Source organism: Pygoscelis adeliae, unplaced genomic scaffold, assembly GCF_000699105.1.
Source record: "Pygoscelis adeliae isolate BGI_AS28 unplaced genomic scaffold, ASM69910v1 Scaffold45, whole genome shotgun sequence".
Taxonomy (NCBI): Eukaryota; Metazoa; Chordata; class Aves; order Sphenisciformes; family Spheniscidae; genus Pygoscelis; species Pygoscelis adeliae.
Genome location: NW_008825114.1, coordinates 15202580 through 15227568, shown reverse-complemented (window position 1 = coordinate 15227568; position 24989 = coordinate 15202580). Strand labels below are relative to the sequence as shown.

The following is a 24989-nucleotide window of genomic DNA, read 5'->3' as shown; positions in this document are numbered from 1 at the left end:
CCCCCCCCCCCCCCCCCCCTTCTTTTTTCAAATAGGCTATCCCCACCATGCTCCGGAGGCTTATTTCCCATACTTCAGGAAACATAAGGTCACCACTATAATACGCCTCAACAAAAAGCTCTATGATGCCAAACGATTTACAGATGCTGGATTTGAGCATTTTGACCTCTTCTTTGCTGATGGAAGCACACCTAGTGATACTATAGTTAAAACATTTCTAAATATTTGTGAAAATGCCGAAGGTGTTATAGCCGTTCATTGCAAAGGTATAGTGTAAAAACAATTTATATTACAAGTGATGCTTATAGTTACAGTTCCTGAGGTATTTTGCACTGTAATTCCGTCGTATCTAGTTATTAACATCTCTGCCAAACTGCAGCTTTTCCATACAAATTCGTTCTAGGCTTCTGTTCTGCACTTCATCTTCTAATTTTTTTAAGTTCCAGACAAATCTTCCCAGCTGTTTCCAAGAATGAGGTTGGGGAAAGTAAGCTTGGCAATATCAGCAGCTCTTTCTGCTAGCAAGTGTTAGCACTTTCGAAGGATGCTTTTGAGCAGGAATTTGAAGTCCTGGCAAGGTTTATAGGTCTTTCTGAAAATACACAGTTAAATATACCAAGTCGTAAACGTTTGAAAATAATCAGTGCAGCTTTTTGAGGAGATTCCTCATAAAGTATGAGTGTTCTTCCAGAACGACAGAAATCTTTATCCCTCAGAAACCCTTTATACTACCTACATTGGGCATGCTCTGAATATCTGTTCCTCCAGAGTTATGCTGCCAAGGGAAAGATACTCAGAGCATGCCCAATGCAGCTAGTGTAAAGATTCAGTTTTCTGTGGTTCTGGAGGACCTATGTTTCCCTTCCCACACCATCTATCAGATATTTGTTCTGCACAAACTTTGCCTCACGAGTGTACCTGATATTACTGTTATTGAAGGAGAAAGGCCTTTTCTTAACCCATTTGCCTGGGACCTGCAAAGGCTGCATTTTTGTTCCTGGATCAGCAAACATCCATTTGCTGCATGTTTAACAGGATTATACTGTGAAGTGGAAGGATTGGTAAAAACTTATATCTTGACTGTTGCGAAGCAAGTTGCATGCTCTTACTCTCCACTGAGGTGATAAATTCAGGCATATCACATAATTGATTACGCCTGAATATTGAGTATCAGTGGTACAAGTGCTCTGTTTTCATTCAAATTAAGGTGTCTTTGATATTTATCATACTAATGGTGTCTAGACTACCTTATGTTCCTGAGCCTGCTCTTACTCTTGAGAAAGAGTAGAATGCTGTAGCCTGTTCTTAAAGCTGAGCAAGGCATGGGAAGTGCCGTGTGGTTGTCTTGGCTGTTGGGCTATACTGAAGATTTTACACTAGTGTTGATCAGTCGCTTGTTAAATGAGAGAAGGTGATGTGTAGTTTGACGTTTACAGCAAGTGATCGAGGAGAGGAGCCACTTAGCTGGAGCTGTCCTCCTTTCCTTCTCATGTTTCCCAAGGTAAATAGAACTGTTTTGAGGGCCATTGCAAAGAAGGTTCCTCATTCTAGAGTACTTTTTGCCTGTGTTGGCTAGTACCAGACTTGCTTATTGCAAAACTTGTCTTTTCCTTGGGAACTAAAGTAAGAGATTAGTTAGAGGAGGGATTGGAAGAGCAACTGATTTCAGTGCAACGTATGATCAATTTGCAAGAAGGTGTTTTGAGAATTTTTGAAAAAACCCAGCTGTTTTATCCCATGCATAAAAACATTCTCATACCCATATAACATATTCATAGATAGATAGGTAAATAAAGATAGACAGACTTACAGATATTTGTAAAGTCACTGGCTTTGCAAGGTTACCTCACTCAAAAAACATGTGAACAGTGTGTTAGTAACCTTGTATATGGAAAAAAAAATTCAAAAGGTGAGTTGCACTTACCAGGTTTGGTCAGTAACAGCTTTGTTTAATAAACTAGGCAAGTAACTATCTGTCCAAGTAACAATGTCTGTAGCTACAGCAGATTCCAGATGAAGATGAGTATCTAAAAGAAGCCATTATTTTATCTTACACAGCTGGTCTTGGACGAACTGGCACACTTATTGCCTGTTATATCATGAAGCATTATCGGATGACAGCTGCTGAAACTATTGCCTGGATTAGAATAAATAGACCTGGTTCAGTTATTGGACCACAACAACACTTCCTGATGGAGTAAGTAGATTGACTATAAATGTTTTCAAAAATAGATTTAGATGTCTTTTTCTTCTTCTTTTATTGTACACTTAATAATCTTTGGTGTTCATTTGTTGTGTTTTGGGCTTTTTTCCCATGTTATGATAGCAAACAGGCAGAACTTTGGACAGAAGGAGATATTTTCCGTGCAAAGTTGAAAGGAAGCCGTAAAATCGCTGTAACAAGAATTCTGTCAGGAGTAGATGATATTTCAATAAATGACACGAGAAACAGGAGAACCATCCGAAAGGACATGGAACTGGTAACCATCCGAATATTATGCTCTTGTAAAAGTTGTAATGGCTGTTGAGAATCTCTCAGGTTCTGAACAAACCTGTGGGTACAGTAAAACTATGTTAATCAGGTTATTTTTCTGTTTGCCATTTTTGTATCAAGGGATATGGGGGGAAAAATGTTATGGACAGCAAGTATGAAAAATGAAGTGCAGTACACAGGTGAAGTAGGAGCATCCTTATCATACTTTAGTAATTAGGTAAATATTAGAACAAAAAAAGTACTCACAATTTGCAATCAAAAACACTGTGATTTTGATTTGGATTGTCTGTTACTTCATTGTTTGTGTTTAAAGGGAAGGGATGAAAGGTTTTTTGCTCTTTTTAGTTTCTAAGTAATTGCAACTTCTATTATACCTTTTGATGCTGCCTTTTAAAAAAAACTGCACTGCTGTTTTAAAAAGGCAAGTGAAGGAGGGAAATACTGTACTTGAGTGAAGATTGTACTGTACCTAAGCAAAGATTTGATAATATGTTTCCACTGTTTTAAAGGTAGGCAACATTCTGATGCATGTAATTCATAAGACCACTTAATGGTTTACAGGTTTAAAAGCAGCAAACAGGAGACTGGAAAGAACAGAATTGTATTCATGCAAGTGAATCTCCTTTGATTTTATGCTGGCAAACTTTCCTGTTGGGAGAATTATAACTGAAAGATTTCATTCTTTTACATTTAACTTTAATCCTTAAATGTCTAAGTGTCTATATTTTAATCTCGGTTTATGCCTTCCCCGCCTCCACTTATCCAGTACAGTGATGAGGATGAAACAAACTGTGTAACACAAGGTGATAAGCTTCGTGCTCTGAAAAGTAGAAGGCAGGCAAAAGCTCCAACTGCATCTCCGCTAACGTAAGTCAGTGTCTAAATATATAAATGCCAGAAATACGTTTAACCTCTTCTTTATGCATACTTCCTTTGCCCCCAGAATTTGTGGCATGCTTCTACTCGTTTAAAACAAGCATGAGATTCACCGTTTCTCTGAAGGCTTGGTGAGAGCTAAGGAAGCAGGCAAACTTGGTTAAAGAACTGCATAACTCAGTTTCTAGTTTTCTGCATTGTTTTTTATTCCAGTAGTCTGCACTTTACAAGCTCCCATAGTATTTCTGAATGCTGTACTTTTAGTTTAATCACAAACATTCCCTTGTCTTTCCTGTGGTAGTATAAAAATGGAAGAATATGAGACTGTGTGGTGGTGTTTGATTGGCTGAAATAAGGTACGCACTGTTTTTTCGAGTAAAGTCAGCTACCTAAGAAGAGTTGAAAGAAGAATCTTTAGCTTCCTTTCCTTTCCTCTTCCTTGGAGAGGAACATTCTCTAAATCCTGTGGGCTTTGGGACAAGGCTGGTATGTCTGGAAGGCAGGGAGTAGCACTGTTTCAGTAAATAAATTCAAAAGGAGTTCATGTCTGTCAGGGAACCTGGTATGCTAGTCTCTTTATTTTAGACAAGTACTGAAACACCACCTGTAAAAGAAAGTTTGTAGTCACCTTTCCATCTGTTGTAGCTTGTAGCAGCTGTTGGTAGAAAAACTTTCTGTCTGCCCTTAAATAAACTACAAGAGAATGTAAGACTTGCAAGACGTATCTGGATCTCATTTGATTGCTAGGAAAGGAATGGTGACCCCTGGCTGTCAGATTTTGCAAATAACACAGGACCAGAGTCACAGACCAAAGGCAACTTGGCTTTTGTTCTACTGTGTTTCTGTAGGGGATGATGCTACTGGCTGCTGGCCTTTTTTTTTTTTCTTTTTTTTTTTTTTAAGGCCAAACAGTGTCATCAGACTTTTAGAAAAAGTGAGAGGTATATAGTAAGAATGTGCTGAAGGTAAAGGAATATGTCTTTGGAAACCCTCACACATTGCTATGTATGAATTCTGCTTTTGTTTTAAAAGATTTTCTTTTGTTCATGCTCATCATTTACACAGGCAATCATATAAGGAACAACAGATTCGGAACAAAGCCTGTACCCAACTGACAATAAAAAAACTGGAAAACACATCACCTCAGTTACCCCAAATAGCACAGTAAAAAACAGCTACCTTGCACATTAGTTTCTAAGGCACGTAGTGCCTTAGTTTCCACTTTATGAAAGGTACTTTAAGTCATGTAATAAAGGTTGTGAAAGATCTCATTTATTGTATGTTCCATAGAATGAACGTAGACTGTATGATATTCTATTCAGAGCCATTGTCTTAATATGCAGAAAGCCTATCAACTACTAAAATATTATTCCATTCATGAAGCATTCTGCAACATGACTGCTCTAATTAAAACTAGTTAGCTTGTACTTCTGTAGAATTAAAATAATTGATCTAGATCTTACAGTTGTTTTTTATAGAGTGCATTGTGGCACAGGGAGTTGGAATTTCCCTCCTCCTGTTCCCCTGAGTTATTTGTATGGTTTGCAGCTTGTACTGAAATAATTTGGTGAAAAATGAGTGTATAACTTCTTACATTCTTCATGTTACTATTATTAAACCAAACTATTGCTAGGAATATTTAGCTGCCCTACCTGAGTCAGAAGTCTTCCCTACTAGAAGAGGTGTCAGTCTTTTTCCCTTTTAGTTCAGATTGATAAAAATAATTAATCTTGCAGTGAAATAAATCAATTTTATCTAAGCAAACAAAAACAATCTTCTAAATCCTCTATGTAGTTTTATTTCACAGAAAAGAAAAAAAAAAAAAGGCAAAATAAGAGCACCAGAATCTGGGACAATTACAGCCTCTGAGAGCTAGAGGCATTGCTTACGCTTAAGTCGCAAGGGATTTGTGTGTAACATTTGTTAATGTTTATTGAAGTTGGTTGTATAAACTCTATATGCTTTGATGAATGGATACTTTGTATAAGTTCTAATTAACAATATTCTGCACCTTTGGCAAAGGATTATGAATTAGCTTTTGCTACTTTGACCACAGGAAGGTAATATACCCCATCCTCTGGGTGTTTACATAAATTGTTTGTTCCTACAAACTGAGCTGGCTCTGATCTAATGTTTTAGTATTAAAACATATGATTATGAAGTAGGATGTATGAATACAGGCTGATCAAACTGCGTAAGAGCTGGCAGGAAGTGGTCAGAGATGTACTGGTCCAGCATGCACTTATTTTTAACAGAGTGATACAGACTTTCTTTGGAATAGACAACTTTAGTGAGGATTTCAGAAAATTTGCTTTGATTCCAGCAACATGTGGATACTACATTTGGTGATTTATGGTTGCATGGATTGTTAGTCATAGAAAGTAAGAAAATGCTTGGCAAAGGTTATAGAGGAGTATGCTTCTGAAGAACTTGAAACAAGCTAAAATGCACCAGTAGCTTTTGCTTTTGAATTTTTGTTCATCTTTTCCTCCCCCTCCAACCCCTTTTTTAGATGGCTCCTAGCTATGCTGGTGTCTACACTGTGTAGCATTGTCATCTGGTGGATTGTATGTGGCTCCCTTCTGCCCAGCCTGCTATTCTGTCTAGATGGTTTAAGAACATAGTAACCATCAGGACCCCCTGAGAGAGAGCCACTGTGTAAGTGTCCCATTCCATTTCTCTACAATACCTCACGCTTTCTGTCTAGTATGTCTCATAAATGCATGTCTCCATATCATGTTTCTTACTGGCTTTGTTGCAAGAGTAAATTTCACTGCTCTGGCTTTGTTGTACTTTTGTATATATTATTTGGAATAACAGTGATTTTTATGGCTGGCTTGCAATACAAAAAGGTGCAGAGCTTTTATAATTAGGATAATTTATAATTTTGAAGCCTTTCTTCTCTGCATGCTCCTGCAAATAAGGAAAACTGTATTTGTAAAAAGGAAAAAGTACTGCTTTAAAATACGATCCTATCCTTTGCATATTGCAAATGAAGATGTTAGCTCCAGTTTTACTTTGAAATTCATGAACTTGCAAAGGAGCTTAGTTTCCCAAAGGATGGTTTTACTCACATGAAATGCCAGGAATTAGAATTTGTTAGAAATGTCAGTAGGTCTTTGTTTTTACTAAGAGACTATAGTATTATATGCCGTAAGAGGCAGTAAAATGGGACTTCTTTTTTCCTTTTTAACATAACAGAAGATGAGGCAGGTTGCAGTATTAGGTCAAGGCTCACTTGTTTATCCAGCCAATCTGGTTTCATCTTCTTTTGTTCTCAATTATTTTTTTATAAAGCTTTATGAGACTAGTTAAAAGCATTAAAAACATATTAGTTCCTTGAGTACAGTTTTCACTCCTTCTCCACTCTGCTTTTGTCAGCGTGGCTGCAGTGATTGCTGTGCCTCGCTTCTACTTAAAAGGTGCAATGTTTTCACCAAACAACAACTTCCATCTTTTGGCCAAACACAACTTCAGCAGCAGGCAGAGCTGCCAGGAAACCCAAACAGGAATGTTTTGCTTGCTACTGTGTCTCCCTGGAGCTGCTCCACCACCGCCACCCTCAAAGCGACATGGTTACTTTGGGTGAATGCTTGAAACTTTGGTGCTCTCAGAGAAAAAATAGGTCAGAAAAAGTGTTTTACACCAGAGTACTAAATAAGAAAAGGCATCCTCTCCTGGCAGAACATTGAGTTTCTATTCTTCTTACCTTTGGCTTTGCAACTTTTTGTCCGCACTTTTAAAAAGCATGGGACTCTTTCTGCTAAAGTGGATGACCTAATAACTAAAGAATGAGAACTGGGGGACTTGTGGACAACTTAGTTATCCGATTAGCCTTAGCTGAGGTCATCTTAATCTATTCTTTTGGAGAAAGAAAAAAAAAAAGAACCTAAAGATCACTTTAGCTGTTCATTTTTTTTCCATTGGTACCTAACTTTGTCGAAGAACATACTTAAATGAGAGGCTTGTTTTCAAAGTTTTACACTGAATGTAGCAGTATTTCTTGTCTCAGTGTTTTCCAGAAGTCAGACCTCAAATTTCTAAACACAGACTAAAAAGCTAAACTTAAAACACTGGTTAAAAAAATGAAACAATCTGTCCTTTGTTTTCCTGTACTGTAAGATCAATTTCACTCAACTATCATCCTTTCTTTCTCTTACGGTTTCTGTGTTCTGTCTAAAAACTCCCTTGCTAGAGAGAAAGAGAAAAGACTACTTGATGTTGGTAAATGTGTCACGATGCAAGCAATTGGGTTACTGGTGCTGCTGCCTCATATCCAGGATCAACAATCATACAATGTTGGTTTATGTCCGGGAAAACGCTTAAGCTTTTCTTAAAAGCTAGACTAACATTCTCTCCATTATGCAGCTGATGTCCCTTGTGTTTTAAGAGATCAAAGTGTCAATCAGGATCATGAATCTCTCTGGGCTAGCCTGGCAGTCCTGTTGGTTGGAGCCCTGTAGACTGAAGAGTATCAGTCACTTGTTGCTTGTTGATGACTTGCAACAGTGGTAGAGGTCTCAGGCCTGTTTTCTTAAAAATTACAAGGTGATGAAGGAGAAAGCAATATTACATTTGACAGACCTCATAAAACTGGTGTCCTTGGCAAGAACAAAATGCCAATCGCAGGTCAGAGAAGACATGCTCCTGTGTAACCTCTCTTCCCCTCATCCCTCCCTAGGATACCGTAATCCTTTTTCTTTTGAAAAAGCTTGTTGCGTGGATTGATTTCTCTCCAAGATGTATTACCTTGCTGGCATTTCAAGTCTTGTGGATGGGCTGTGGGGTTTGGGCTTTTGTGTCCTGGCAGTGTACTTGTCCCCACTCCCCGCTCTGAGTTAAATGGTGAAAAAAAGTTGTGAACTATTTAAAAGATGGTGCTACTGAACCAAACGCTGCTCCATTTAAGCAGGTTTTGATTTGTTTAAAGACCAATATATTAGCTTGAATAAGAAAGTAGTGTATAAACTAGTGTGGTGTTTGGGGAGTATATTAGGTTCAGAACTACCAAGTGATGCTTCCTTTACAGATTAACTGGAGGTGAAAAATTCTTACAATATATGGATTACCTATTTTAGTAGCGTGGCTATTACAGCATCCTGTAGCCTGTGTTCAGGAAATGTTCTGCTTTTTCTTTCTTTTTAAAAAAAAAAGTATTTCATTGAGTTAGAAAAGCTTTGTGTACAGCAGATACGCTTTCTGCTGGTGTTTCTGGAAGTTGGTTGTTGTCACGTACAGCATGACATGCTATTTTACATGAACAGTTACAAAGCAGCAAGGTGGGTGTCCTGAGGATCTTACCCTTCTCTAATATAGTTCAGGATTTTTTTTGGTGCTGAGATCTTGGGAGGATTTCCTCTACTGTGGCCTCATCGCGTGTCTATTATAAAACCTATCTATCAAACCTGCTATCAAGTGAGGCTGCTAGTCTAATTGTGTTAAATCAAAATTCCGTATGTTAAAGATAGTTTCTTCTCTTACCTTAAACATGTACGCAGTAGCATTCTAATATAAGCTCTGATAGCACTGTTACTGCTCCTAAGCTGACAGTTCTTGGGCCCGAAGGCAACTCTGGGTGTTTAGCTGTAACCCCATGTCAGACAATGGTGTAAATGGGACCTTGTCTGTTTTCCTTGAGGTGCTATCAGCCTTGGAAGTCTACAATTTTAGGCTGATTTAAACATGTCTGTTTGATCATTCAGCAAATGTTTTGTTCACGGGGATCTCAATTAATCTTTACTCTTGGGTAGCCGTGTGAAGTTGTGTATTGCTTAGATGTAAAAACGACATACCTACTGAAGAGCAGATGATGTTAAAGGTTCTACCATGCTCACAGCTGGCCCTGAGCTGATCCCATAAGCCAGCTCCTTCTCTCCTTACCCTTCAGTAGATACAGCAATCTTAAGAGAATGATGTTGTGGTTGGTTTGGTTTTAAGGTGCAATTATATATGGTGACTATTTTTATGAGTCATTTTCCCATTTAGAACCTCTCGTCTTTTCTTTCTTTGTTTTGAACAGACAAAATGAAATTCTGTGGGAAGTAAGGACTTACCTATGATATCTTGAAAAGATGAATATTTAAGTGTTTGTGCAAGATGATATCTTAACACTGCATAGTGTTGCAGTTCATATTAGATAAGTATATGGGTTTAAGCCATGTATACTGGCCTGTTTTCTGAACTTCTGGTGTCAGGAAAGAATGGACACCTATAAGAGAAAGATTATAACCATTAGATCATGTTCCAATAACTTTTTCTTTCTTTTATATGTACATTACGTGCATTTGATACAGAGAGACACTGTATGTGTATATTTAAGGAGAAAACATGATTTTTCCATATTTCTGTCTGCATGAGCACTAATAAACCAGCATATGCCATGATTTGGTCATGCTTATGTTTCAGTGTCTAAATGTTACAGGGTTAAGCCAGCTTTACACCTTTCCGTTCAGTCCTGGAAGCTGCTAGTGGCACAGATAAAAGGTACAATGCAAGTCTTTTTTCACCACTGGTGTTACTTTTAAAGCTTAGTTGAAAGTGTAGTAGCCCAAATTTGTTCACATTGTATGACAACTGTGGCACTGAAAAGAGAATTTTAATGTTAGAACTTGTTAGAACTGGTTTACAAGCACAGTAGAAATTATAAAGTGAACTTCCAGGTTTTGAACCTTTTCACCTTGGGCATGCAAGGAAAACAGATTTTTGTTAGATGAATTTGTGTTGTCTACCAAAGCATGATATGATGTTGAAACTACCTGGTTTCTGTTTTCAGCCTCTTGAATAACTGATTCTTCCAACTGTGAATGTGTTGTGTTTACAGTAGAATTTGCTTTGTATTTTGATAGTACTTGCCATTACAATCTTGTATCTTATCTTGGAGGAAGAGAAGACTGTTTGGTTTGGACTTTTGCAAATCAAGGGACAAGATTTTGCAAGTCTGAAATAATAAGAGATTTGTTCAAGTAGAAATTTAAAATACTTGAACTTTGTTGTTCTGTAGTCATCTGTTTGCTAAACAATCTAGAAGTATGTGGTAAATAAGGTTGCTGGTCAGTTTTACTGCTCTGAAGAATTTATTTTAGATGAAATTGTGTTATCTCCAATGCATATTCTAATTCTGGGTTCTATGTGGGTTATCAAACCCATATAAAACAGAGAAAGCACAGGGGCTTTTTTTCCGTTTCTGTTTTTGGTGAATATGTTACGTGAGTATGAAAATACTCATAATTTCTCCCATGTATGTCTGTCCACTTTTGCTCCAAAAGTTATGTTTTATGTTCATGTCTAGGATTCCTTGAAAACAGTTTCTTCAGAGTATTAATCAACCAGACTGCAGTTTATACAATTTAATGAAGGTTTTGATTTCCAATCTAACATAATCTGCTGACACAGATGGACTCAGTGAAGCCACTGAAAATTAGAGTCTAATAACAGCAGGGGAAAAAAACAGTAATAGCTAAGTTACTCTTAGCTCTGAATCTCTAAAATGATGCATAGTTTTATAATTGGAAACTTGCACAGATGGAATGAGTAGGGAATAGACGTATAAAATGATGCACTAAATAGATATCTGTGGACTCCATTGACCAGTTGTCACTTTTTGTCTCCATAGTATCATAATTTCACTACAAGTATTTAGGAATACAGAAGACGTGGTCTCCCTGTGAACCGGTTGGCTGGTGGCTAAAAATAGTTGTTTGCATTTCACAGTCTGCAGTTCTCTTGTTATTGACGTGAGCAACTCTAGGATTTATCTGCCTGTTTAGGAAATAGTCAATATATTGCTCTAGAGTCTTCCAGAGAAGCGGTTGAGCACAACCAGCATGTAGAGCTGAGTTTTGAGTATGGTGTAGTAATTCCCTGTAAGGACAAAATGCCAGCATATGCAATGATTTCCCTAGCCTACTGTATTTGAAGGGAATAACTCGTGGTTAATTTCAGGAGATTTAAACAAACTGAATTACTTGGGTTTATTTCTGAATTCCTTTCTGTGTCCATCTGGAAAATAATATATGTTTTTGTTGCATACTTCAGATTTTCTCTTTTGTTTTGTTTTGTTGCAGTAATTTAAAATACAATTTCTTAGCTTTTCGTCTTCCAAAAACCTAACAGGAAATTCAAAACCATTAATTTAATCCATCCTTTGAAAGCAAAACAAAAACCCCAAACAATAAAACAAACTGCTACGCTCCTAATAAACCAACGTGCATTACTACAGTTATAACAAGTATGTTATAAAGAGAAGGATGTGTTTCAGGCAGAACAATTTGCTTTTGAGAATGATTTGTGAAAAGCCAGCTGATACTTGTTAACTCTGCTACAACTGTAATATCCTCTTTTCAGTGTTTTCCTAGAAACTTTCAGGTTATATAATCTTTCTTTTTTCCTACTCTTTTCAGAGTAATTCTGCAGTCCAGTGTTCAGAAAAATAAAACCTCTGAACCTAGCATTTCTGACAGTACAGACATTACTAAAAGAACTACCAGGTCTGCTGCAAGAAAAAACAGTTTAAAAAGGTGAGAGTTACCCTCTTTAAAGATCCAGTAACTGTTCTCTAGGCAAATACTTTGAGCTGGCGTATCCATTGCTGACAGGAGCTTTTGCCACAGTTCAACTCCTCCTCCTAGCAATGGGAAATGCGAAACAATTTTATGGTTTATGTCATGTACTGAGAATATCTGGAACCTTAAACCTTATGTCATTTGTTTATGTTGCTCAGTCTTTCAACCTGGAGAATTTTATATTGTAATTCCTAATGTGAGTCAGAATTACTGAAGGTGAAGGATTTTGGTAACAAAAAAAAAGCCTTTCTTTACCAAACCTCTGCCTGGAGTAAGAGGTGGAAAAGTTGTTCACAGCATGGAGTCAATTATTAGTCCGTACATGAAGTCAAAACTAAGAGGAATTTGATGGACAACTGAAAAGCAGTAGTAGTGGAGAGGTGAAGTATATAAAATGCATGTGTATACTGCTATGAGATTTTGTACTGATAGTATGACTGATAATCTGAACTGAACCTGTTCAGTAAAGCGTAATGAAATTTTAAATTTGGATGGATTTATGCAAGACTGAAAGTGCCTTTTGGCCCAGAAGCATATGGCCACACTACTACTGTGTTTCTTTGTGTGTGCATGTGTTCGTGCCCTCTGTGGCAGTTCTTCAGGTCATTATCAAAGATGAGCCTGGGAGCGTAGCTTAAAACAATTTCCAAGCAATTTCCGGTGGTTAAAACTGACCAGAATTTGTCTTGTGCTTATAGTGAAAAACTTTTGAATGGGTCTGTCAGGTGCTGAAGAGACCTACTTTTGTTGGGAAGGGTAAAAGGTGTCAAATAACATAAAAAGTAGTTATGTAGCTTGATTTACAAATATTGCTGAAAATTCCAAGGTTTTGTGCAGCTTTCCTTTCCCCTTCGTCATCCTGTTACCTTGAAGGTAACAGAAGCTATGAAAAATTCACTCTATCAGGCAACGGAAATAGTCATTAATAGTAGATTGCAGTAAATTCTAGTCAGAGAATTTTTAGCAGTTGGCTATATGAATTACGTTTTGATTCGTGTAACAAGATGTTAAAAAATAATCCCTTTTTCCTAAAATGCATGTTTTACTAAAAATCTGAAGTATTTCTCAGGGTTTTCCTGTTTGGTTGGTTGGGTTTTTCCTCCATTTTGCATCGTTTTCACCATGTCAGTTTTGGTCCAAACAGATTGATGGGATTCTGCCTGCTGTTTTTATTCTTCGTGCCGCTCCCAGTTTTAAGTTCCTTGCAACTCTCGGTAGCTGTATACATGCACATGTGTAAGTGAACAGATTTTCAGTTCCTCGAAAACACACCTCCAAGTTTACCTTTGTGTTGTGTGAGATGAGAATACTTACCCTTAGGAGGAAACAACATCCCTAAAACAGAGTTCATAGAAAATTTCAGTTATTTTGAAAGAAATCCTTTAGGTGTATTGCCGGATTTATGACTCTGAGGACCAAGGATCAGGTTGATCTCAAACTTCATAAACTGCTTCATATTTTAATGGATTTTCTAAAACTTCTACCCCAAATACTTCATTCCATGTACTGTTTCTTTTCTTCTAACTTTTGAGGTCAAAGAATTTCAGTCACTTTATGCTTGCATCCAATAATCAAATTTGTCATAAGTAGTTTTGTCACAAGTTCTGGAGTTCTTAATTATCTTGTCATCTGAGAGGGCTAATTGGGTGCTGGTCCTGCTAAAGGGGACTGTATGACTTGGTATGACTGTGCAATTTCATGGACTTAGAATGCAGTACCTTGTTGTTTATCTTGTAGGTGTCTGTTTATTTTTCCCGTAGCATTTGGCAAAACCTCACTCTTTTTTTTTTAAATGTCCCTTTGTTTTTTCATCCCTTTTAAGTTTACTTGAATTTCTTGAAGTCTGTGCGGTTTGCATTACCTCATAGTGCTCAAGTTGATTGACCTATTCCAGATCAAGTGAATTGCAGGGTAGAGGAGAATAATTATTATTACAAAATTGTGATCATGCCCTAACCAACATCTGTCTTTGTCAAGAGCTTGTTGCCTTCTCTGAACTTCCGATGTTACTGTGTACCCTTATTCTTTCATTTTCTTGTCTGATACGTTCCAGTGGAAACATCTTGCAATATTTTTACATCAATCTCATTTGTTGATGCTTTAGGTCATTTTAGTCAGTTCTTACTGTAGATGAATCACATTTGCGACCCATCCTAACGCAGTATAATCTGCAGAGCTGGGTAATTCATTTGCCATTTCATCCTTCAGACTGCTGGAGACGCTATCATAGAATGCCCCCAGAATGATGAAAAAGCTAGAACAGCCATTTACAGCTAAACCACTCTATTCTGGCTTTGTGAAGAGAATTTAGGGAATTTCTATCCTATTCATAACATTCACTGCGTTTCCTTTGTGGAACATCTCTAGATGTTGGCTGCCATCTATGAAAGACCAGTACTGGTGGACATAGGCATTGTATCTTGTGATTGAAATAACACTTGTTGAACTGCAAGAAATCGCGTTACTAGAGCATTATCCACAGTCTTTTTCTGTGGATGCCCTTGCTTCTCCAGTTAAGACGTCTTCCTTGTAAATTTGCCAATTACTGAGAAGTTCGTGTTTGTATTTTAACAAGGTGCACACATCAGACACAATCCAACTGAATCATAGTAAGACACAAATGAAACAGTTTTTTCCATGTTACCACACATAGCAGAATTAGGATTATGTATATAGTACATAGTTGATTAGAAATGAAATCTTGAGTGGTGAAGGAGTTTTGGTAGGCAGAGGGACTGCAGGTCAAGTTATTACAAAAAAATAATTGGGAGTATGGGGGAAAAAGTATGAAAACTGTATTGTATAGATTCCTTTACTTCTCTTAACCAGAGAGGTTTATCACAAAAACTAACAAAGAGTTTTAAACACTTTAAAAATCTCATTATGCTTTTGCATTGCTGGGAATTGTAAAGAAGCCTTCTGCACCCTTGTTCAAACACTGAAAGCTACCTGCAGTGTTTCAGAGCTTGTCTATATGTAATCTAAATCTAGCTTTAAAAAAATTAATGGTTCTTTACTATTCTTTCTACTTTTCCTACAGTCTGATACCTCAGAGGGAAAGAAAGAAAAGGAATGTTTTACAGCAAATGCACTTAATGAAATTATGGTACTTTGAATCCTCTGTTGCTTTTCCGTATGGAACAGAACCTTTCTTCGTGTTGTCTGTGATCAGACCAGTCCGTGCTTTCTTTACAAACAATATTGCTGTGTTCTTAAATGCAGTGACTTTTATCTTCTGTTTCTTTCTTTGAAGTATCATTTGCTCATTTTACCTTGCCAGAAATGTTTGCTTGAAATGCATGTATTGAGTACATATTTAACTTTTTTCCCCTCAAATATGTTTTATTTCAGCAGCCAGTCCGTCCCAAGGACTAGAACAGTATTGCGTTAAATTTCAAATACAAGCAACCAGTGTTGAAGAGGATATTGAGGAACAAAGGGGATATGACAAGAGGTGACTTGATGCAATTCAAGGAAGATTACTTCGCCTCCATTTTTCAGCAAAAGTGAAACAGAAGAATCTCTTCCGTACCTGTAGAATAAAATGAACTGTCAACATGCTTGGTGGAGACTTTCCTAACGTGCTAACACTTCCTCAAACGAAACCAACAAAATCTGTGTACATTTAGACTCAGGTGTAAATACTTAAGCTCTCTATTATAAAGAGGGCTTGCCAGTATGTATGATGCATGTGTATAAATTGTGATGGCAATCACTTAGCTGCTGACCACCAGAAATGAAAAGATGGTGGGAGCTTTTAAATATATAAATCTGTGTTGTCCGTTCAGACTGGGCTCAAGTCTCCACTTGAGACTGAAAATCAACCACAAAAGCTTTTTTCTTATAGTATTGGTACTCTCCTGTGTTAATTGGCTATTCTTTCTTATTTTGTATGAATTTTTTTATGAAGCCGCAGTATTGAGTACACAAAGTAACTATTGTCCACCAAAGAGTGCTTTATTTTCAAGGGTTGTGTGGTTTGTTTATTTTGAAAAAACTAACTACAAGCAATTAACTTGTTTTTAATAGTAACAGATTTTTAGTTTTCACAACCAATGGCTCTTTTAACTAGTTGTAATTGCTTTAAATCTGGTATGATGTTAAGGGGGAGGAAAAACAGATTACCATTTGAAGCAGTGCTGTCATACTGAAATGTCATTACTGTTTCTTTTCCTATCTTCAAGTCTTTTAGGAGAAACTTTAGATTACCATATCTAAAAGGTAAGAATTTTTCCCAGATTTTATTGGTACACTTGATAACATGCGGATGTCGCTGTTTTTCAGCTTTGAGACGCTTAATGCGTGCAGCACACAAAAAAGGGAAATTAAGCTTGCTGTACAACTGAGATTGGTAGTGGAACTCAGGGGCAGTATAGTTTTTAACATCTAATTAACACTTTAAAAACTACAGCTTACCTGTGTTAAAAAGCAGTGTAAATTTTAGAGGAATCTGTCTGAGACTGAAATTTTCATCCACTACAAGACTGTCTCCAAACACTGGCAGCGTTTTTTCCCTACCACTTCTCACATTATGAAATCTCAAAGCTGGTTTTGCAGTGATGTACCCTTGTCTGCCAACTGAAGTTTATAGCTGCATATCCCTCAGATGAGGACTGTTACCACATAGCCTTAAATATGATACAGTTATCTGTTGATTTAGTGACTCTTACAGTAGGAAGTAGAACAAATGGAGAGATCTGAAATGTTAGCGATGGAATAACTGAAGTTTTTAAAGAAACAGATTACCTCTCAAGGGGGGGGAATTTTCTTTTTATGAATGTAAATGGGTAGGTTCAGTGACTAGTTTCAATCTACATTCTTTTAAATTAAAATTAAGCATTCTGTTAGGCCGATGATTTTCGAGTGCCAATATGAATAGCCACATACTGGCTTGAAAACATTCCGTGGCAAGAGCATCATGAGTTGGAGGGGAAGCAGAATGTGAACTGTAAGTAAGCTTACAGGTAGCATCCGTGAATTTGGATGGTCAAAATTTGCAAATATGAATACAAAGAAAACAGAAGAGGCTTGTATGGTGCAGAATAAAGGACCATTGAGGCTCAGACCCCAAATATTTTTTGTTTTCCTCTTAATCTTCACCCTCACCACCATTTTCTTCTAGGTTGAAAAAGCACCTAACAGAGAGGGACAGAATTCACCCTGATACAGTGATTAAAATGTATCTTTTTTTTTTTTTTTCAAGTAAGCCACTTGCCCAAAAGCTGAAGTACCAGGTAAGCACAATAGTAGGTATATTGTGCAAATATGAATCTGTGTTTATTTTTGAAGAAAATTCTTATTTTGGAAGGCAGAAGGGATGAAACTAGTGACGTGAGAGGGTGAGAGTCAAAACAAGAAAGATTCAGTAATATTTATTGTGTTTGGCTTTGCCCTTCTCTCAGCTGAGCTTCCTCTTTTAGCATCTTTGTTTTTAACCTAAAAATAGTCAGTCTATTTCACACCCCTTTCAAATTCCAAATTGGAATTTGCCTTTTTCGAAGTAACCGGGAGAGCCGTTAGCACTTTCAGGTTATCAGAACTAAATTTGCATAAAACAAGTCCACAAACACACACAATAGCAACTCTAGCTAAACCAAAACTGCATGTTTGGCATGAATGTGTTTCAGGATACCCCTTCTACCACCCAGTATTGTAGTGAGAAACACATAAATGTCAAAGGGATTTTACATTTTAACTCTCCAAACAGCCTTATATGGAAAATTAACTCATTACCTCATTGTGTCCCATCTAATTGTATTGCTTAGTTTGTTCTGCTGAATTTTAGTACTTTGTCTAGCATTGTTATTATACCGTACCAAAGCTGTCTTAAGTACAAGAATGAAGAGAGGGCATGGGTGAGGGAGTCCTTGCTTTCTAAATCTTTTTTGAATTCTGAAGTATGATGTGCCAAAATGGAATGTGTGGTGGCAGCTGCATCACCATTGTACCACAGAGCAGCTGAAGGAGGTCACTTCTGCTGTCGTCAGTCAGGAGTTTTTCCTTAGAAATTCTTTCCCCTCTTTCAAACACGTGACAGACGGATTCTCCCTTGATCTCTTATTCAAAGGTATGCAACATACTCAAAAGCTGTAATATCTTGGGTCAAATTGCTAGCTTCCATTACAGCATCAATAACTTAATTCAGATGTTAACCCAGACCTTGTCTTTTTGCCTCAGTATGACAACAGAGGAAGTGCTGCTGATGTAAAACAAAAAAATAAGATTTGTGGAGACTCATGCATTAAAATGGAGGGGAAAAAAAAAAAAAAAAGTGATGTTCACCAGTTTGTTGCACTGCAGTTTTTATATTAATGGTTTGCAGACTGTTTGTCTTGCGTAAACTCATGTACAGACTATCAAGATCTAAAATCTCTTGACTAATCAGTACTGTTCATCCTGATTATTTTTAAATTGTATATTTCTAATCATATTTTTTTAACTTGGATTGACAGAATGGGAGTTTATTTTGCTGAAGGTATTTTTAAGATAAAGCTTCATATTATCTTGTAATATTAAGTAGTTCAATATGTATTTGTGTCTCATTTGAAAATACTGCATATTGTATTTGATTTTCTACAAAATATTGAATAGTAAGAATTGTAAACATGAATTGTGTAAAATTAAAAATAATAATCACAAGTTTGTTTTCTCACTTTTATTTCCAGCGTTCTAAAAAAAATTCATCATATCTGTACCACACTGGCTCATATGTGCTCTGAAAAATAGCGCAATAATCTCAGCTGCCTGAAAAACTTCAAGTAAAGCACAGATCCTTAAAACATACTTTTCTGATTTCAAAAATAGAGAACTTCTGGCTCTACATTTCAGGGGACTCATTTTGGACAACAATAGTAGTTGTATTTGAATAGTTGGGATACTGTTACCCAGTAAAAAACACAGCTGGGGTTCTTGTTAATTTGTTTCCTTCCTCTATGATCATATAATGCTCATTTTTGGAAACAGGCATCATATTAAATACTATATACTTTGATTCTTACCATGAAAGTGAAGGTTTCTCAAATGTAAAAACTAAATTTTCGGGAACACTTCTTTTTGCATTAGGGTTGATGGCGGTCTAGTTTAGTCTTTTAAAAAAAGAATCCAAACACAACAGCAAAAAATATTGACCAACTCAAATACTTCTGATCACCTTTACCTTACCTATATTAGAAACTGCAGAATTTGCACACCATTTGGCGAGCAAGTAAACTTTCACTTGCTCCAAAGATACAGCTTTATGGCGGGACAATCTGCGTTCATCTGTTGTAAGGTGATCTCTTCTGAACTTACATGAATGTTTAAACCACCTTTTCCTGACAAAAGAGTTGCCTGCTGAAGGCTGAATGATGGGTTTTGCCTGGGAAAACATGGGTTTATGCATGTGGTGTCCAGAGGGAAACACAGTTAAGCCCTATCCTATCGCTAGCGATTTAAGGGGTACTGGCACTGGGCAGGGGAGGGCGGAGGACTAAAAAATCCTACAGAGAACAACTCAGCAGTGGCCCAGATCAAATCCATTGACAAGTTGGTGCACTGCAAGAACAATCTGTTTACAGTATTTCTGAATAACTTCAATTTGGCTCTATTTAGTCGTCTTTGCATTACAGTTTCTACACAGCCTATGTGGTAGATAAAAATATACTGTAGCAAAATGGATGTGTTTAGGAATACTCAAGGCTGGTGTTAAAGAGAAACTGCATGCTTTAAAAGCCTAACTCACGGGGAGTTTGTTGAGGAAGAGAGATTTGCTTTTTCTTGCATTTGTGTTTTTGGGGTTGGTTTCACACGGGTCTGACTCACCAGTAAGCCCCTAAAACGGAGTAAGTCTGAGAGGAGATGGGCAAGGGTGATGTGCTTGTGAAGCTCAGGGAATGATGCAGGGTGTGATGGACCACAACTGTTGCAAGGACAACTTTATCTCGACACAAGTGGGACCGAAGGGTGGACTTTGTTTTAGATAAACAGCTACCAACAAGTTGAGTGGATCAACTCAACTGGTGGTGTAAATGTTTCTCCCCAAGTTCTTTAAAGAGAGCGAATGTGTCCCTGAGCTGGCCAGACCAGCATGGGGAGAGTGAATACATGGAGCATAAGCCCCAGACAACTGCCAGAAGAATTTCAAAGAGAGCAGCTGGCTTGAGCTGGCATCAACCCTCCTGTTCCTTCCCGGTGACTGGGGACACCCTGCGTGGTGACGGTGAGGATACCATAGGGACCAGTAATGGCAATCACACTGCTGTTGTGACTGAACTGTGTATTGCAATTGCTGTATTTTGCAAAGTGTAACTTACCTTTGTGTTGTGTTTTCAGTATACTTTATTTCACTTTAAATCTGAAATGCCGTGTGACATCAACCATCTTCAAGTAATTTTGGTATTAAGCATGACACCCTCCATCCACAGGGTACCTCCGAGAACCTGGTCCGAGTGTTGGACTGCGACAAGGGGGACTGAGGGAGGGCATCTAGAAATGCTTCAAGCAGCTCCACTCCTGGTCCGTGTCCTCCCTATCAAACTCTGTCCCCGTCCACAAGGCTGCTGAAGAATCTGTGGCAAAGCCAGAGAGCCCAGGCAGCAGCGGCTGTTGTTCATCCCTCAGCCCGGCACGCAGTGGCCCTGCTGCATAGCAGCAGATGCGAAGCACTTCTGTGTCACTTGCACCTCCGACTCCCAGCTCTTCCAAGTATGCCAGTTGCTGCAGACCAGTTGCGCCACAAACAGGATGAAGTAGTAAATCCCAAACTCCTTGTGCCCTGACAGGACAGGGGTGCGGACAGGAGATTACCCTCGGCAGTAGCTGTTACTAATGCAGGAAAATCCAAAGTGATGGCTGCCGACAGCAGGAAGACAAACGCTATGCAAATGCTGAAGCAGACCAATTCTCACCATTGCGAGCTTGCACTTACCTCCATCACTGTTTTCTTAAGATGGCAGGGCAGTTCCTTGGTTTTCTACTCAGAGGAAGGGCTCAGCCTCCTCATTACCCCTCCTTCAAACACACGTTTCTCTCTAGACCCACTTGTATTTCTTCCCCAGGTGAGTTCTGCCGTTACCAGATTCATCTTTCACTGTTCTTCCCAAAATGTCATGCTCCTAGGACTGAATCTCTACTAGGTACTCACAACAGGTGACATCTGTCCTGGTGTCATGCTTCTAGGCGCTTCTTGTCCATCCCTTCCACACCAACATCATCTCTAATTTTAAGTGAACTATTATTTAACGTTGGTTTGTTGGGTTTTCTTCCCCCTTATTCGAAGGGTTCCTTCCCTTCCTCCCACTGATCAGACCTTTTCCAGCCCATGGTCTTCTTTCACTTCAGTGGAAGCTTCATTGAAAAGGTTACTAGGTTTTACTTCTCCCACAATAGCTACCAAGGTCCAGAGCCTTTGCTAGAGCCAGGAAAACCTCTGAAAACAGCATTCAATCCGTAAGTAACAGAAATATAATCAAACCACTAACAAGCACAGAATTCCTGGATTATAGTATGTCAACTTATTTTTTCTTGTGCCAGAAGAGAATAAATCTGGACCTTGTTGCTGGTATTTTTACCTTTTAGCAAAGCCACCCTGCTAATTCAATTACATTATGCAAAACTCAGTATCTCTCATTCAAACAGTAACTACTGTACAGACCTAGACAGAGGAGCTACCATTGCTAAATGCAGACAGCAGCTTACCGAGTCCTGTGAACTAGCTGCAAAACATTGTACAGACAACAGAACACGGATATGGATAGTCACACTGGCTACCCAAACAGGGAGAGCAAAAACTTTATTCAACCCATTAAGTGGCAGTTTGTCTCAAACATAATGCTCCCGTTACGTGTGATGCAATAGCTAAAGCTGCTCTGAAGACGCAGCTATCTGCAACATTTGTTGCACCACATCTTCAAAACCACATTTGTTTGCAGACAAATAAAACCCAGCTGAAGATTTAATGTCTTTCTCATTAAATTCTAAGTAATAGAACCAAAGTGTAACAGTTGTTACTTCTTCCAAAGACTGAAGGTTTTCCCCCTCCAAGCACAAACGGTTCAGTACTTGCCCAGCACGTTACTGAAAGAGAAAAGCTCTAATGCCATGCCTGTTATTCAGTGACCGAAATGGACTTTTTCTGCAAAGGTGGCCGTGTTCCACATTCAATTGTTGGTCCAGTGACAATGAGTCAGTGTTACATTACTTTCAACACTGCATATATCTGTGTGTGTGTATATATATTTTTTATATGGATGTGTGTGTATATGCAAATGTGCCTGCGACAGCTCTGAAGGGAAAAAGAGATGGCTTGAATATGATGTAAGAATAATCTTAAATGACATAGGTGTACTAGGGCTACAGATTTTGGTTCTGGGCCCAAAGACTGTGCATACCGCCAGCCCTGTTTTCACATGAACAAAGGCAACCAGAGCTGAAAGCTCATGTCCCATGGGCTCAATTGCTTAATATTCCTATTTATCAACTAAAGCTTTTCACCAGGGCTTTTTGAGTCTTTTTAGTTATTCTTTACTACTCTTACGTTAAGCACAGACATTCCTCTCCTCTTTCCTTTAAAGGCACTTTCATAGTAATATACTCCTGCCAATCCTGTATCGTGGCACATGTGAATCAAGTGGACTACACAGTATCATCAACACTATCATACATAAATGACAGTTGTGGAGAGAGGTGAATTCCTTTCTTTGCAATCTTACTGTGATTTACACTGTGGTTTAGATTAAAGCTGAAATGCAGTAGTTTTTCCTAAGCCACTCACCACAGTAATCCTAACGGCAGAGTACCTTGTAGTAGTGCATTAAAGAGCAACATGACTAAGATCTGCAGCACGATCTAATCTCTTCTCAAGATGCATGCCATGTTTTGCTAGTGTTTGTGTATATATTTACACCTGCTACCATTTGCTTTACATGAAGGAGTAAAGCTAAACCAGGAGTGACTGTTTGCAGCAGACGTGCTTAACAGATACAGCTATTTTGGTACCATAAATATGACAGATAACTGAGATTTATTAAGTTCTCTTTTCACAGCTAGGCAAAGGAATCAGATCACTGTCAGCACTTAAAATTAATCATTTCTTCTCTATCCTTAGATACTATCAACTAGAGAAACTCTTAAGCCATAGTCAAGCCTGACAGCCTGAAAAAGAAAATTGTCACACCTAGCTGCTCTAAGACACTTTTGATTTAAGGAGCAGTAACCAACTACACTAAACCTCATACTCAAAGTTTTGGGTTGTGTGTGTATGTGGGTGTTGGTTTTGGGTGGGTTTTTTTTATTAAACAGTCTTAAAACCAGCCCACTTTTTTTTTTTTAAACCAGGAGTTTTTAAACAACCTGCTGACCAAGTGCTGATTGTAGAGATACACTTTGACAAGCCCTTTAAAGCATTCCCCAAAGAACCTATTTGTCATTCTGTTTTGAAAATCACACCAAAGTTAGAGGAGTTAACAGTAACTTTGCAGCAGCAGGAACTAGACTCAAAAATAAAACAATCCTTTCAGCCTTCCCAGAGAACAGTCAGAACTGAACCAACTGCATTACACAAGATTCAGCCCAGTAGCATAACAAGGTTTCAAATTTTTAGTAGAAAAAGGAAGGGTTGCTTTTAAGTATTTCACTACTTTCCTTAGCAAAAAGAGGTGTTAGTAAAAGAAGAGGCTACACCTTCAAAACAGGACAGAAAACAGAGGTTAGCCTTGCAAAGAAGCTCTCTACACCTATACATACACTCACCCCTGCAAGCAAAAAAATATATAAAATTTCAGACACATTCTTCCCTGTCCAATGGGATAAGGGGAACAGGAACAGAGGAACAAGCAAAAAAATTGCAAGACTCCCATAGATAAAATGACTTCTGTTCCACAATCATGAAATTGCCATTTTTGGCAGAAACACCCAAACACCTATTAAAAGAGCAGCAGCAGTGATTTCAGGTAGTAGCTTGCTCCTACAAGGTGAAAGAGTCATTGACGTTATTTCATCCAGTTCAGTTACTCAGAAAGCAGCAGCATGGGTTCCTCTAACACCAGCACTTTGTTTGCTTTTGCACATTCTTTCTAGGTTGTCAGAGTATCTCTATGCCACTAAAATGAGCTCCTGGTGGAATCTGAAATCTCATTTTATAGCAAACCGTCATGTAAGTAATTTAACAATGTAAGAAAAGTCCTTTGGGCAGCACTACTTTGCAGACCATCTGTTTGGAGCGTATAGAAAAGAGACAGTAGTCTTTCTAGGATGATTATATCCTACTTTTGTAAAGCCTTACCACTGAGACAAGAGTTACTTTAAGTTTCTGAATACTCTTAGAGCTTACTCCAAAGCAAAACAGTTTTTTTTCTTCAAGTCTCATCCACTATTTGCTCTCAAAGGAGACTGCTTAGAAGTGATATAAGGCAGAGAACAGGGAAAAAAGAAAGGTTTATATTCATCTGCTTTCCCAGTAAACTGAAAGAATGAGTTCAAGTTGAGCAGGCATTTGAAGACTCCTTTGAGGCTGACAGTGAATTCCAAAGTGTCCAGTGTGGTTGTCCTCTCATTTCTTTCCCCCACCACTTCTGGCACCACTTCCTTGTTTCTCTCAGATCCCCAAGAATGGCTCTGAGTGACCCCTTTGACAGGGAACAAGTTAGGGTATCTGGCTCAAGTAAGGAAGTATATTAAAGCTGCAAGGAAAGGATGTCCCACCTCATCTCCAATGTCACACAAAATTCTTGATAAGGCATGAAACATTTTAGTTTGTAGTCGCTCCTGCTAAAATTGAAAGCTTCCTTAACAGTTCAGTTCCGTCTTTAGCTCAAAATTCTTACTTTACTGCACCTTCAACATCTTCAAAGTAGTTGCAGATTATAGTTTGTTACTGAAACAAGACTTACGGTTAGCTATCAATTAAAAGCACCTGTGCTGCCTTAATTTTAAAGATCACTTCTGTTTAGAGAGATGTTCACTGTTTTGGGTGAGTAAGGTCTGCTGTTTAGGCTTGGGGTTTTTTTTTCCCCAGACTACATCCAAATAGCAAAAGCTTCAACCTGCTACTCTGACTTGTGAAAATAATATCTCAAACCCAA

At 38.1% G+C, this 24989-nt stretch overlaps 1 protein-coding gene across 1 annotated transcript in view; it reads left to right on the top strand.

The window, feature by feature from the left end:
- CDC14B (cell division cycle 14B) overlaps positions 1-18181 on the top strand; it is a 48479-nt gene extending 30298 nt beyond the window's left edge. The window contains exons 9-14 of the mRNA XM_009328201.1: positions 36-266; positions 2059-2197; positions 2327-2480; positions 3261-3361; positions 11770-11886; positions 15283-18181. Of these exons, the coding sequence (XP_009326476.1) occupies positions 36-266; positions 2059-2197; positions 2327-2480; positions 3261-3361; positions 11770-11886; positions 15283-15322 (782 nt within the window). The 3' untranslated portion in view covers positions 15323-18181. The remainder of the gene's footprint in view (positions 1-35; positions 267-2058; positions 2198-2326; positions 2481-3260; positions 3362-11769; positions 11887-15282) is intronic.
- The last annotated feature ends 6808 nt before the right edge of the window (positions 18182-24989 follow it).